Source organism: Wasmannia auropunctata, unplaced genomic scaffold (genome assembly GCF_000956235.1).
Source record: "Wasmannia auropunctata unplaced genomic scaffold, wasmannia.A_1.0 LD336078.1, whole genome shotgun sequence".
NCBI lineage: Eukaryota > Metazoa > Arthropoda > Insecta > Hymenoptera > Formicidae > Wasmannia > Wasmannia auropunctata.
Window position 1 is genome coordinate 2,163,661 of NW_012026812.1, and position 12,406 is coordinate 2,176,066.

The window sequence follows — 12,406 nt, forward strand, 5'->3', positions numbered from 1 at the left end:
TGGTGAGACCCCTTAAGATAATAAACAAAGTAAAAAATAATGTTGAATTTAATAATTTAATTTAAGAGTCCCCAAATATCATGAACGTAAATGAATTGCATATCGAAATCACGAAATTATAGCAACGTGCCACGTGAGCGAGAATAGAAAAAGTGAGGAAGGGCAATCAGGATTCCCTTAGTCCAAAATAACGCGGAAACGACCGCGTCGTGGCTTGTGTTTCGCGTAAAATCATATTGGCAAGGCACCAGAGTAACGCTTTCTGGAAGGTTCAATGCCATTACTCGGTGATATGCCACCTGCGGCTACATCGTTGCTTCCCGGTGAAAGGCATTCACTGCGATCTTTTCGCGAGCGCATGAGACGTGCGGGCGTATCCGTGCGATATGATAGCTATCTAAGTGAAAGCGAAACTAATCGTATTATGGAGATTATTGGCAGCAACGTCAATACTCTTACCGATTAAATTCTCACTCCTTGGCAAGAAACGCAAATGTATAAGTAAATGAAAATAATGGATCTTTGTTACGTGTAAAAGTTTAATTATTCTTACATAACTTTCTTATTTTCGGAATTAATATACATTTTTTTTTTATCCGTCTCGTATGCAGCACGGTATATCCTGTTACCCGCTGAAAAGTGAGACTGGCGTTAACAAAGGGCGGCGATTTTTAAGATATTTAATTCCGCGTTGGTGAAAGGGTTAAATAAACGGTGACGTAAACGCGCTTACGTAAATATAGGTAAGGAATAACGCGAGCGACGAACACAAGACGAAAGTGATTTCGTAACGTACCCTGCCGCATCTCGAATTAACGCGCGCCCGAGGGTTGGCATTAATTCGCTAAAAATACGGCCTCTTTGGTAACGGTGTGGTAACAGGGAGAGAGATTATTACTACAATTGCATAGACTAGATCTAACGATGTGATTCACGAACGAGCAAGGGGATCCTAGATCAAATCGCCGTATTCGAAATTTCGCGATTCCGATACCTTCCGAGCGAAGTATCGGAAATTTGCGCCGTAAGAGAAGTTCCGCGCTGTAAGCATAATTAAGTCTGTCGCGGTTTCGCTGCTCGCTTATTGATCTAACAGTTTCGCAATAGTTTATATAACGAGCATTATAAAAGCTATGTTGTCGAGAGGAGAATCGCGCGTGTGCTCTGTACTTGAAATCTTCAAATTCTGACGAAATATCTATTTTTCTCAAAGGAGTCTGTTAAACGTTTTCATAAATATAATTCTCGTAATTTATCTCCTCTTCATTTATCTCCTCACCTTGTAGTGCTCATTTGAAAAATTTTTGCGTTTCTATCCCGCGCAACTTTAAATATAGTAGGTATAAAATTAAATGGAATACCGTAAATATACCGAACAAATGAAAGAATAAGAGCGATGAAATGTAAATAGAGCAACAGGTGACGTTTAGCGAATTGTAAACTTGTTAGTGATACGAAGGATCGATATAACTGCGGCGGGCTACGCAGCGTGGGTGTCACGTTGGATGGAAATTTTACATCTCACTCGAATAAACCTCGCCCACGCGATTTTCTCTGACTGGCGATATCGAAGGGAAGAATTGAGGAAGGGGTTGCTCTCTCAATATAATGGAAGATACACGCGTATTGCATGCGCTCGTGAAAGATTTAACGTGATATCAACATGTGACATAACGTGTAGCCTCTTTTCCTCAAGGAGGACTTTCGGTTACCAGCGGCGTCTAAATGATCGATCTTGAAGAGTCTACCATGGACCTTTAGCCACATTTCTTTCTCTGAGCAATTAAAAGAAATTTTTATTTACCGCTTGTAATAAACCATTTGCTTTTACGTGGCAAACTTTACGTGAGCCTAATGTAGTTCTACAGTCACGTATACTTTGTTCGTTTACGCGTATCTGGAATTTCTGAACGACTGTCTTCCGGACTAGCGCCTCCGCTGAGCTTAACCTGTAGTTGCTCAACGAGGTGAATCATTACAGCGGTCGGACTAAGGGATAACCGGACTGAGGGAAACGTTTTGAAGCCTTAGGTGGGAAAATAGTAAGGCGAAACCCGAAGAAGGTCGGGAAGAGTGCACGAAACCAGCTTATGAGAAACAAACAGAGGAACGGTATAAGCTCTCGGCGCAGCGATATCGATATCGCAGAACATTTCACGTAGGGTGCGTTTCGTTTCATGCGCGATGCGCATGATGTATCATTTATCTTTGTTGTTCACTGAATGTTAAACAAGGATAAATTGATACATGCGCATTATGCGTGAAACGGAGTGCACCTGTAGATTTAGTCAACAAGTGGTAAATAAAATTTGCGACTAAAAGCCGCAGTTCGCGTTCCATTGGTATCTAACGGTGTTTCTTTGCGCACGACTTTACAAAACAATACAAAATTTCTCTCTTGCCTAGTACGGGCACATAAAATATTTAAATTCACTCCACGCAGGTAAAAACGGCGTACATGATTAAACAAAGAAAGAGAAGAAATCGGCAAATTTTTATTTATTATCCATGGGAAAACGAGACTTTAGCTAAATGAGCGTTATTTCCTATTAATAATAATTATTATAGTAAATTTGATTGCCTCTCGTTTTTTTTTAGCGAATCAATAGGAGCCTTGAAAAACTCGATATATTTAAACGACGCTTCTGCGTTGACACGTTTAACAGTGAAAATTCTTTAACTCGATTCGTGCTGAATTCGAGGACGCTCATAGAATTTCTCCGGGAATTACGCGTGAATTTTATTTAAAAAAAAAGCCGTGGGCAATTCACGTGCACTCGTTCCCTTTTGCAGATCGTAACCAACCTGATTTCTTGTCGAGTACGGTGTTCGCCGGCGCGACGGCGTTATACGACGTGATTTCCGGCAGCGATTTATTCACCACTGTCTTCGGGCCGGCTTCCGCCTCGGCGGGGTTAAACGTCGCGATCGCTTTCGACTTCTTCTTCTTGTGCTCCTTGTCCTTTCTCTTGCTGATCGGCTGCGGTAGAGCCTCATTGCTATACACATAATGCATGTAAAATCGTGAGATAGTTGCGACGATCCTTCACCTCCAAGTCTAGGAATTAATTTCAAGTTCTGACATTGAGGTATCTGATTGATTTATCAACTGTCATCTATTGTGACTTGCAGATTGCTTTCGCGGAAATTTTCCAAAATGCAAAAAATCAGCAAAATGCCAGCTCCCGTTGAATTTTAAATAAAAATGTGGCGTGTAAATATATATAGATATAATTTACAAGTTAAAGTGCAAGATCTTTGCGTTTGCGTTATTCAGCATTCTCGACGCAATAGCGAAATACTTGATAAATCAATCATGCAACGCAAGTCGATAATACATAGTCTCGTGTCACGCCATGTGACAAACGAGTGTCAACGTGGGAACTACGCTGATAAGCAAGAATCGTATATAAACGCGTTTCTTGCGACTCACGCGGATCTAAAAATAAACGTCAGGGGAAATATTCCGTTGAAGGAGCGTGCAAACGTGCAATGATTCCAGAATCCTTAGGAAAAGTTGTGGAAAAATACATATTCTAGATACAATCTGATTATCTCTGTATTGCAATCGCACCATATAAGATAACGTCATTACGCGAATGAGCAATCATAAATTATAAATAATTACAGTAAATTAATTGATTCGTATTTAAATGCGTATACGTATATATAGAATATTAAAATAATATATACATTGATAAATAATAGTATATAATTAGTAAATAATTATATATATAATATATATATTTATAGATATATTAAGAACAATAAAATATTATTTATATATCTCGCACGAAACCTTTTGTAACATCAAATCGATATAATTTTAAATTTAATTTACTACAGCTTTACGCTCTCACGCTGCACAATTGTAATCTGTCAATGCATAGACGACTTTCTCCCGGAAAGCTCTTTCTTCAAGAGAGTCCTGATATAACAAATCTGTAAAACGTGACTACCACGCGTTACGCAAGTAAGAGAAAGTTCGACATTCGTTTAACCGTCGATCGTCCCGGAAGTCTTCCTGATCGCACATTTTGCGCACTTTTCTTGTGCATGTATGCACATAAATAGTGAAAGATTACATCATTAAAGGGCGATTTCGACCAGACTTCGACTAAATTAATTTAAACGGCGTCTAATTCAACCGACAGCATAAATAGCAACAAGTTAGAAAATAACTCCGGCGAGATCACATATATCCTCGCTCTCGTAATAATCCCCGGACTTTTCTTATCGTACAGACGCAATCAGTGGTTACCAAATCGCCTTATTTTAGACAATGCGAAGCACGAGTAATTCAGTACAATGGATGCGCTTTGGGCACGTCCAGAAACGAATTATTTTGATCTAACACAGCGTTTCGATGTTATTTCAGACGTTATCTAATGGTTACGATTGTTGGATAAACGTAACTGAAGTGCATAACGAAAATGCGGCTATGTCTTGAAATTTAACCGTAAACCAATTATCTGTTCTATTTCGAAGGATTATGTGAATTTATATTAATATACTTTGTAATATAAAATTTAAAAAACACACATATATATATATATATATATATATATATATATATATATGTATGTATGTATGTATAAATTACGATACATAAGTATTTTATATTACATTACAAAGTATTAATATGATTTTATTTTATTCCTTAATTTTTGAACAAAAAAACATATATTAGTATGCTAATATATTTGTATAAATTTTAGAATGGCACATTATGTCAATCTCTAAGTAGATCAATTTTAGGAACGATTAAGCTAAAATTAATTGCCACTATATTTGTCATAGCTACTAAAAGTGTCGCTATAAACGATACTCGCTTTTCATTCTCACAAGTCATGCAAAAATAAACGCGCAACGTGAGGTATAAATTACGCGTGACTGCAACGTGCTTTTAATGGCGCGATTGATTGAGTACGTTTTCCCCTGAAACGTTTTCCACCTATAGTTTTCTACCAAAGTCTTCACTAAGGCAACATATGACACAATTACTCTAACAACTTGACCTTACGTGTCGAAAATATTTTAATTACACACTCGGAATTGATTAATACAAATTTTTTTCATAGAGATTTTTAATTAAAAAAAATCTATGTAAAGGGCGATTACAATTAAACTTAAATCGGTTCGTTGAAATCGCGAAATTTCACTTCAAATATCATCCGCTAAGCACGCGGAATTGCGTAACGGCAATCAGTTATGATATACATACTCGCCGTGGAAATTTTTTTGGAAATTTACTCGTCCGATCGACCGTGAATTTCGGGAACGATATTCACTTATTATAACCGTGCCTCTCTTTATCTATTACGCAACAATACGCGGGAGTTGTCTGATGAATACCTATAGACGGCACATGGCGCGACACGTGTGTCGGTGTTTACAGCGGGGCGTCGCGCCGCTGCTGCGTTGGTCCGACTTTGTAACCAACTTTAACTATTTTATTTACATGCACGCAACGCGGTTACGCGACGGCGATGCTTGGAAGAACGATGTGTACGTGGATGATCATCTCCACCGGGAGAGTCAAACAGTGAAATATTTAATCATGCGCCTCTGACAAGATCATTCCTTATTGCTAAACAGAATCGACGCGAGGATTAGATTCGTTAATTACGGGATACTACTATAGGAAAACGCACATTCTTCTAGCAAGTTGAAATAATCATGCTAGAAGAAGACACTAGGAATTCTATTTGAAAGATATATCTCGCCTTTTATGGTTTAATCAAACAGGTTTGATTTTCAGAAATACGTTATACGTCTTAAAATGATTACATAATAATTATTTCGCTTTTAAATAACAATAGATTTATTACGAAATATGTGTCGGTTCTAAAAAGATTTCCTCTACAAGGTTTTGCCAAGATAATTTATTAATCCATGAAGATCTTTTCCCAAGCTTTCAAGATCGCTTCCGATCGCGATTACGTTCGTTCTCCATTCGCCTTCGCGGATCCAGTTCGGAGAAATCTCACAATGGTAACATGTCGCTTCTGCATATCAGTTACGGAATACATTCAGCTATTCGCAATCTGGTCCGAGCTGCTAAGAGATCGTTATTCAAAGCGATAAACCCGCGCGTATGCGGCGCGCGGCGGCGCCCTAAATAGCCCCACGTTATTAAACGCCTCTGCGTCAGACGTTTGCACGTCTCCGTTCATTCAATTCCGCGCGTTATATAAAATTAATGGCGGATTAATTCTTTTTGTAACCTTTCTCCGATTTCGATGCATTTTCCTCGCGTTACGAAAACTACGTAGTTTGTTTTATAGAGATAAAAAAAGATACAAATACGAAGAGTCTTTTGTCGTTTGATAATCGGGATCAATCGATAGACGGAGTTACCTGGATCCGAAGGTCGAAGGACATCTACCGCAATAACCGCTGCTCTCAGAGCGATTGCTATTCCTCGAGATCGAGCTGCCACTGCTGTAACAGAAATAAAATCAGAATTGAATTTGTTTTTAAGAACAACACCTGAAGAGATTTTTCCTCTTTGCATTAAATGAGAACGGATGTATTATACAATAGAGCGATCTGCGAATTGAGCGAAAGTGTTCGGGATTATAATATCAATATAAATCAATTTGCAGTAATTATATATTTCGCTCAATTCGCAGATCGCTCTATTGTATAATACATCCGTTCCGGTCCATTTCACGCTACTTTTCGGCAAACGCGGGATGTCCGGCGCAAAACTCGGCTGACTACTGAATCTCCGTCCGGTTACCGAATCGGGCCGGATGTTTGGCAGCCTCATCATTATTAAATGATTCCGAACGGGAGATTTGCAAATGATAAGAAGAAATATGAATAAAAACGTCAGTTAACGATAAAGGACTGTCGAATTATTATACAATCTTGCGACCGACGGGTAAGAATCCTTACAGATGGGATTCCTCCCGTTGCGCTCGATCGCGGCAACGTGCGCGTGCAACGTGCGAGACGATTGCAAAATCGCGGCACAGTAATCTCGCAACGGCCTCGGCCGCCGCGCTCGGGAAAGCGGCCTAGTTTACGCCGATTTACGAATCGCTTGATCGGCACCAAGTATGCAACGACGTCATGGCGTTATGAATGCCTTAGCCTAAGCGATCCACGGCGCCCAAAAGTTGGTGCGATTTCTACAGTATTTTTATTTTCCTAATTGTAAGTCGAATTTAATTTAACGCTTGTACTCTTATATTTATACTCGTATTTATACGTGGTATAAAATATATAAATTACGAACTTATAACAAAAGGAGAGAATATCTTACAGATACTGTATACAGATTATATCACTATATAAGCCATATGTTATATAATATATTACAAGAGTGACGAACGAGCGAGTTTGGTGGGCGTTATTTTGGCGTATTAAAAAGGCATACAACGTAATATAAACTAAGCAAATGTAAGTAGGTCACGCGACTCGAATTCGCGACCGCGGCGGCGGCCGATGGAAAAAAGGCCCTCGATCACATGTTCGGCAAACGTGACGTTCGGTCCTTACGCGCGGCCGGTCTATCTTTTTCTCTCTCTTTCTATCTATCTCTATGTGGTGAACTCCCTCGGACCTTTCACTGTCCCCATTATTCGCCGCGGCCGTCGCCGATCGACCGACCGGCCGCATTTGTTCGGTCGGAAAAATCATTGCATAAGAAGGCGCACAGCTTCACGTTCGCGGCCCCGTGACTATCGCGAGGACGACGACGACGACGACGACAACGACGCTTATCGATTCCGTTTCGCCGATTATGCTCGAGACTTATCCAAGAGATAAACTTAGATAAGAAAATAGAATGGCCCTCTCATTTTCAGGGTAAGTAGACTGCGCTATCGATTGCACGGCGTTACGCAAAAACGAGTTAATCCACCGTGTGTATAGATCGATATGTATTAAACCTGTAAAACATACATACGGAATTTTTCACGTTTTCTTCCGTGATTCGAGACATGTGTGGTAACAATCCCGTTTCATGAATCTCGTGAAATTATAATTCGCGTAACATCTATCATCCCCGTTTCATGAATTTCGTGAAACTGTATAATTTACGTAACATCTATAACATCATCCATAGTTTACGGTTTTGTTAAAATTTTATTAAAATTCATTATTTAGCTTTGAAAAATTATTCTTTTATAAAGTGCTTCTTGTCTCTCTATTTTCAAGTGTAAATATTTTGCTTACCATGTCCTTCGTATCAATCTGTGCGAACGCGGGTTCCCCAGATTCTGTCGCTAATTTTATTTTAACAGTGGCGAATGGTATTATAACGGTATTGTATAAGAGGCATGTGCCTGAACGAAAATAAGCGCGTAATTATCGTAGATTTGTAAACGGTCTAGAAAGACAAATATACGCCGGAAATACACGTTCCGGCGAAATGTCACGTTACAGCATCCCGCGCGCGCCACGATCGACGAAGCCGATTTGTTTACGAATGCCCGCACGTGTCGGGGATTTGCGCGTATACGTCGCATGCAACGACGCAACCCGGTGCAGAATTATCGATTTATGATGCCCTCGAATCTGTCGCGTGATTAAATTTTCGTTCTATATAATTATCGCGTGCTCGCCCGTTATCTGCGACTCGCGTTTCCCGATGGTCCATTTGCGGCATCTTCGATCGGCCGTTTAAAAATAAATCGATTCGAAAATAATCCCAATTGTAAAATACCGAGATTTGCAGAACAAAAAGACGTATGCAAAGTGGTCGCGATCTTATGTTGCAACCTGAAATTTTTTTTCTTAGCAAAATTAAGCAACGAAAATTTCTTTCCTTTCTTTCTTTTAATTTTATTTAACGTTCTAAAACGTACGGATTTAAAATAATCCGATGTAAATCGCTAGCCTCGTTTTAAACGTAAACAATTTTTCAATGTTAAATATCAATTTAAATTTACACTCGAGACAAAGAATTGGCCGCCTGATACTTTGCGAATCTCCATGCTTCGGTATTACGTGTCGCAAACTCTGTGGAGTCATTTTCAGCAGAGCCAGAGAATATTTTCCGCGAATGAGAGAAAGGACAATTTGAGAATTTCTACGTAATTCGAGGAGAACGTTTCGTGCTCTCTAATCTGCATCAGTTTCACTTGCGACCGCGTTTACGATCACGTGGCCGAGTGATCGCTACTTCGGCCAACATCTCCTTTTCATTCGACCTGTTTTCGCGAGGGGTGATTTCGCAACGTATACATACGTCTCTCTAGTCGCGTTTATCAAAGGACGTGGAAATGCAATCGGCACACACGTACGGACGCACACGCAGCCGAGAGCCTGAGAAACCGGTTAGCCTTAACCGTACCGTGTACGAGTTTCCGTCTCTCTCGCGCGCTATTCTGCTCTATTCGTTCGCCTCTCGCCGTCACGCGAGGCGAGGAGGTAAGCGTGTCAATGCCAAGAATCCTGGGGGGTACTTCGGTAAATGCGCGATTAATTAATTTTGTAATTAAATATATTAATTTAGTAATTAAATATATTTTATTATATATTGTGATTGGTTTAAGATAATATCGAGCAAATGAGACATGAGGGTGAAAGTGATATATTTTAAATGCCCAAGGGGGATGATTCTTATTTACTGTGCGCATTTTCGTATACTTTTTTTTTAAATTAATATAATTTTTCAAATAGACTTAGGGTATTAAAAGTGACAGAAAAAATTTACGTAAATTTTTCTGTCTCCTTATTTTAAATTTTCAAGTCCAGCTTAACTGTTCAACGTGATAAACGATCTATGCGCTAAAGAAGCACGCGGATGATTAGGAATAACATATACATATATATGTATATATATATAGCTAGGTCACGTATAGAAGCCGAACAATGTTAAACCGCTGATTCTGATTATATAAGCACGTGGCAATTAATTCGTCGAGGAGCTGCTCGATTCCAAACAATTTATCCAATCCACGTGAGATTAATCCATTGATCCAAGGGAAAGAAGAGAGAGATGTCCACCAGCATGGTAATACGAACCGTTATTGTGTTCGAAGGGATGTAATTACGATTGTTTGTTACGACGCTAACCCGAGGGATAAATTATATTTGGCATTGCGCCGAATATATTTAATCCAGCTATTTTCAAATCCCCTTTAACGCCAAGCGAGGGAGAGGTGAACAAACCGACCGGTTAAAAATACAAAACAATGGGCCTTATCAATAATCTTGCTGCGCCACCAAACACGTGCCCCACGCATGTTCCTCGTGCATTGATTACGCTCTTCGTAATTGTCGCAATAATTGAAATTTTGCGAATCGCGAACGCGAGAAAATTATTGTCTTGAGAAAAAAAAGAAATGTAATTTGTGCATATATTGTGTATATTATGTATTTATTGCGTAATTAATTTGTACATATGTATTACGTATCATTTTTTTGGCGCATATTTCTGATATTATTGCAAACATATAGCTTACGCATATTCATAAGATAGATAAAAAAATAAAGTAAGATCGACAGGTTGGAACAGAGATAAAAAAATTCGCAGTATAAAACAGAAACATGAAACATGGATATATAAAACGCAATTGACACGATGGGTCGCGAACGACATATCTTCGAATGATATGTTCCCTTGAGAGCGATTTCGTCCGACGGCATATTATTTATGAACGATGCAGACTGCGTCCCACGGTCATCAAAACAGTCGACGTAAAGAATTCCTGCGTGACGGTCGCGTTTGAAATTTATTACTCATCAGTCATCACTGCGCGATACCACGGTCTCTCCCGCGACGCGATCGCATCGATCATCAGGAAGGATAAAAGCGCGAAAACGGAAATTCGAAACGAAGGCCAGGTGTGCTCGGATTGCTCATTGTGCATTTTGAAATGCATGTCGATCACGAGCCGGAGAAAAATTCCATTGCAAGCGGTGCCGATTGTTGTTGGCACATTGACGCATAAATCTATACGTGTATATCGAAGCATAAGCGATCCGATAAGCACTTAAATTTATGTGACAAAAAATACTGCCTACTTTATTAGTATGCATACATAAAAGGATATGATTATTTTAATTTTCTTTAAATTTTATTACAAATTATTTGAATTAGAAATTACTGAAAGTCAGACTATGTCTGTCGATAAGACGAAAACGTTGATAATTTAAAGAAAAGAGACGAAACGTTGTAGAGACGAATAAAATGTTGTAGAAATTTTGATATTTTTCTCCGTTTTGAAAGGCCACTTTTTTTGAGAAAACGATATCAGTTGAGAAAACGATATCATAGCTGTGTTTATATATTGTCGAAGAATCTCCCATCAGTCAAAAATAGCGATCAAAAATTTCGGCGCGCGCAAAAGAGATTAAAAAAACAAAAAAAAAATGCGAATCATATACGCTCACCTGCGTTGCGACTGACTGTTGTCGCTGCAGACGTTGGAGTATCCCGAGTCCGACACCTTGGCATTCTCCACGGATACCTCCTCCATTCTGCTTCTCTTTTCAAAATGCGATTCTCCGTCGAGTGTAAAAAAGGAATGTCAAAAATCGCCCTCACCACGCACACGCACTCACGACAAGTTCGCGACTCATCTCGCCCTTCGCCCTCGTGAGCCCGAATCTGACAGGAAAGACCGTGAGAGACGGGGACCAGAGGAGCAGGAGGAAAAGAAGGAGGAGGAAGATGCGGCGCGTTGGCGGTGTTTCGAATCTCGAGGCGCGCGACGGGGCGGGCGTGCTTGTATGACGCTCGCCGGTTTCCACGCACCGACTGACTCCGTCGGCACGGCTCTCCCGGCCTAGACTCGATCCTCGTCTGCGATAAGTCGGCCGCACGTTCTGAGACACGTGAGCGCGCGGACCACCCGCGCCCACGTCCCCCCGCGCCGCGGCCAACCTATATTGCGGAGGAAGTTATTGCGGCCAGTGTTTCTCGCCTATCTCCACCTCGCTCCATTCGCGCGCTACCCACGGATCGGCGACGACCGAGATAGGGCCAGCACGTTGCGTCGATGATACACCGTGATGCTGACCCTCCGACTCTTGGCATCTTCAAATTTTTTGGGCGACGGAACGATCGCCCAGGTGCAATTTTTAATTTAATTCTTGATCGCTCGAAGGAATTTGGAGGGAAAATATAATTGAATATTGAAATATTGAGAATGAATATCCACAAAGCTAGCGTTTTTATTAATATTAGGCATACGCGTTTGAGATAATCGTTTCTAATAAGGGAAGAATTAAAAAAAAACCATGAGAAGATAAATCGGGAGGTCGGCGCATCGCCGTGTCCTCACTACTGTACGCCATCGATGTCTGACCGCGGCTACTACTACTGCGACTCGTCCGTGTTTGCGCGTACCTCACTACTGAATCCTGTCTGACCGCGGAGGGTTGGCGCACCATGCCCTTACTACTGTGTGCCCATCGATGTCTGACCTGCGGCTATTACTACTTA

General features: G+C 40.4%; 1 protein-coding gene across 11 annotated transcripts in view; it reads right to left on the bottom strand.

The window, feature by feature from the left end:
- LOC105448834 (period circadian protein) overlaps positions 1-11,762 on the bottom strand; it is a 22,303-nt gene extending 10,541 nt beyond the window's left edge. For 10 of the 11 annotated variants that reach the window (XM_011687649.1, XM_011687644.1, XM_011687647.1 and 7 more), the window contains exons 1-3: positions 11,353-11,762; positions 6,361-6,444; positions 2,806-2,999 (exon numbers count right to left, since the gene is read on the bottom strand). In XM_011687649.1, coding sequence (XP_011685951.1) covers positions 2,806-2,999; positions 6,361-6,444; positions 11,353-11,438 — 364 coding nt within the window. In that variant the 5' untranslated portion in view covers positions 11,439-11,762. The remainder of the gene's footprint in view (positions 1-2,805; positions 3,000-6,360; positions 6,445-11,352) is intronic. The other variant, XM_011687641.1, reaches the window with a different exon arrangement.
- Between the last annotated feature and the right edge of the window lie 644 nt (positions 11,763-12,406).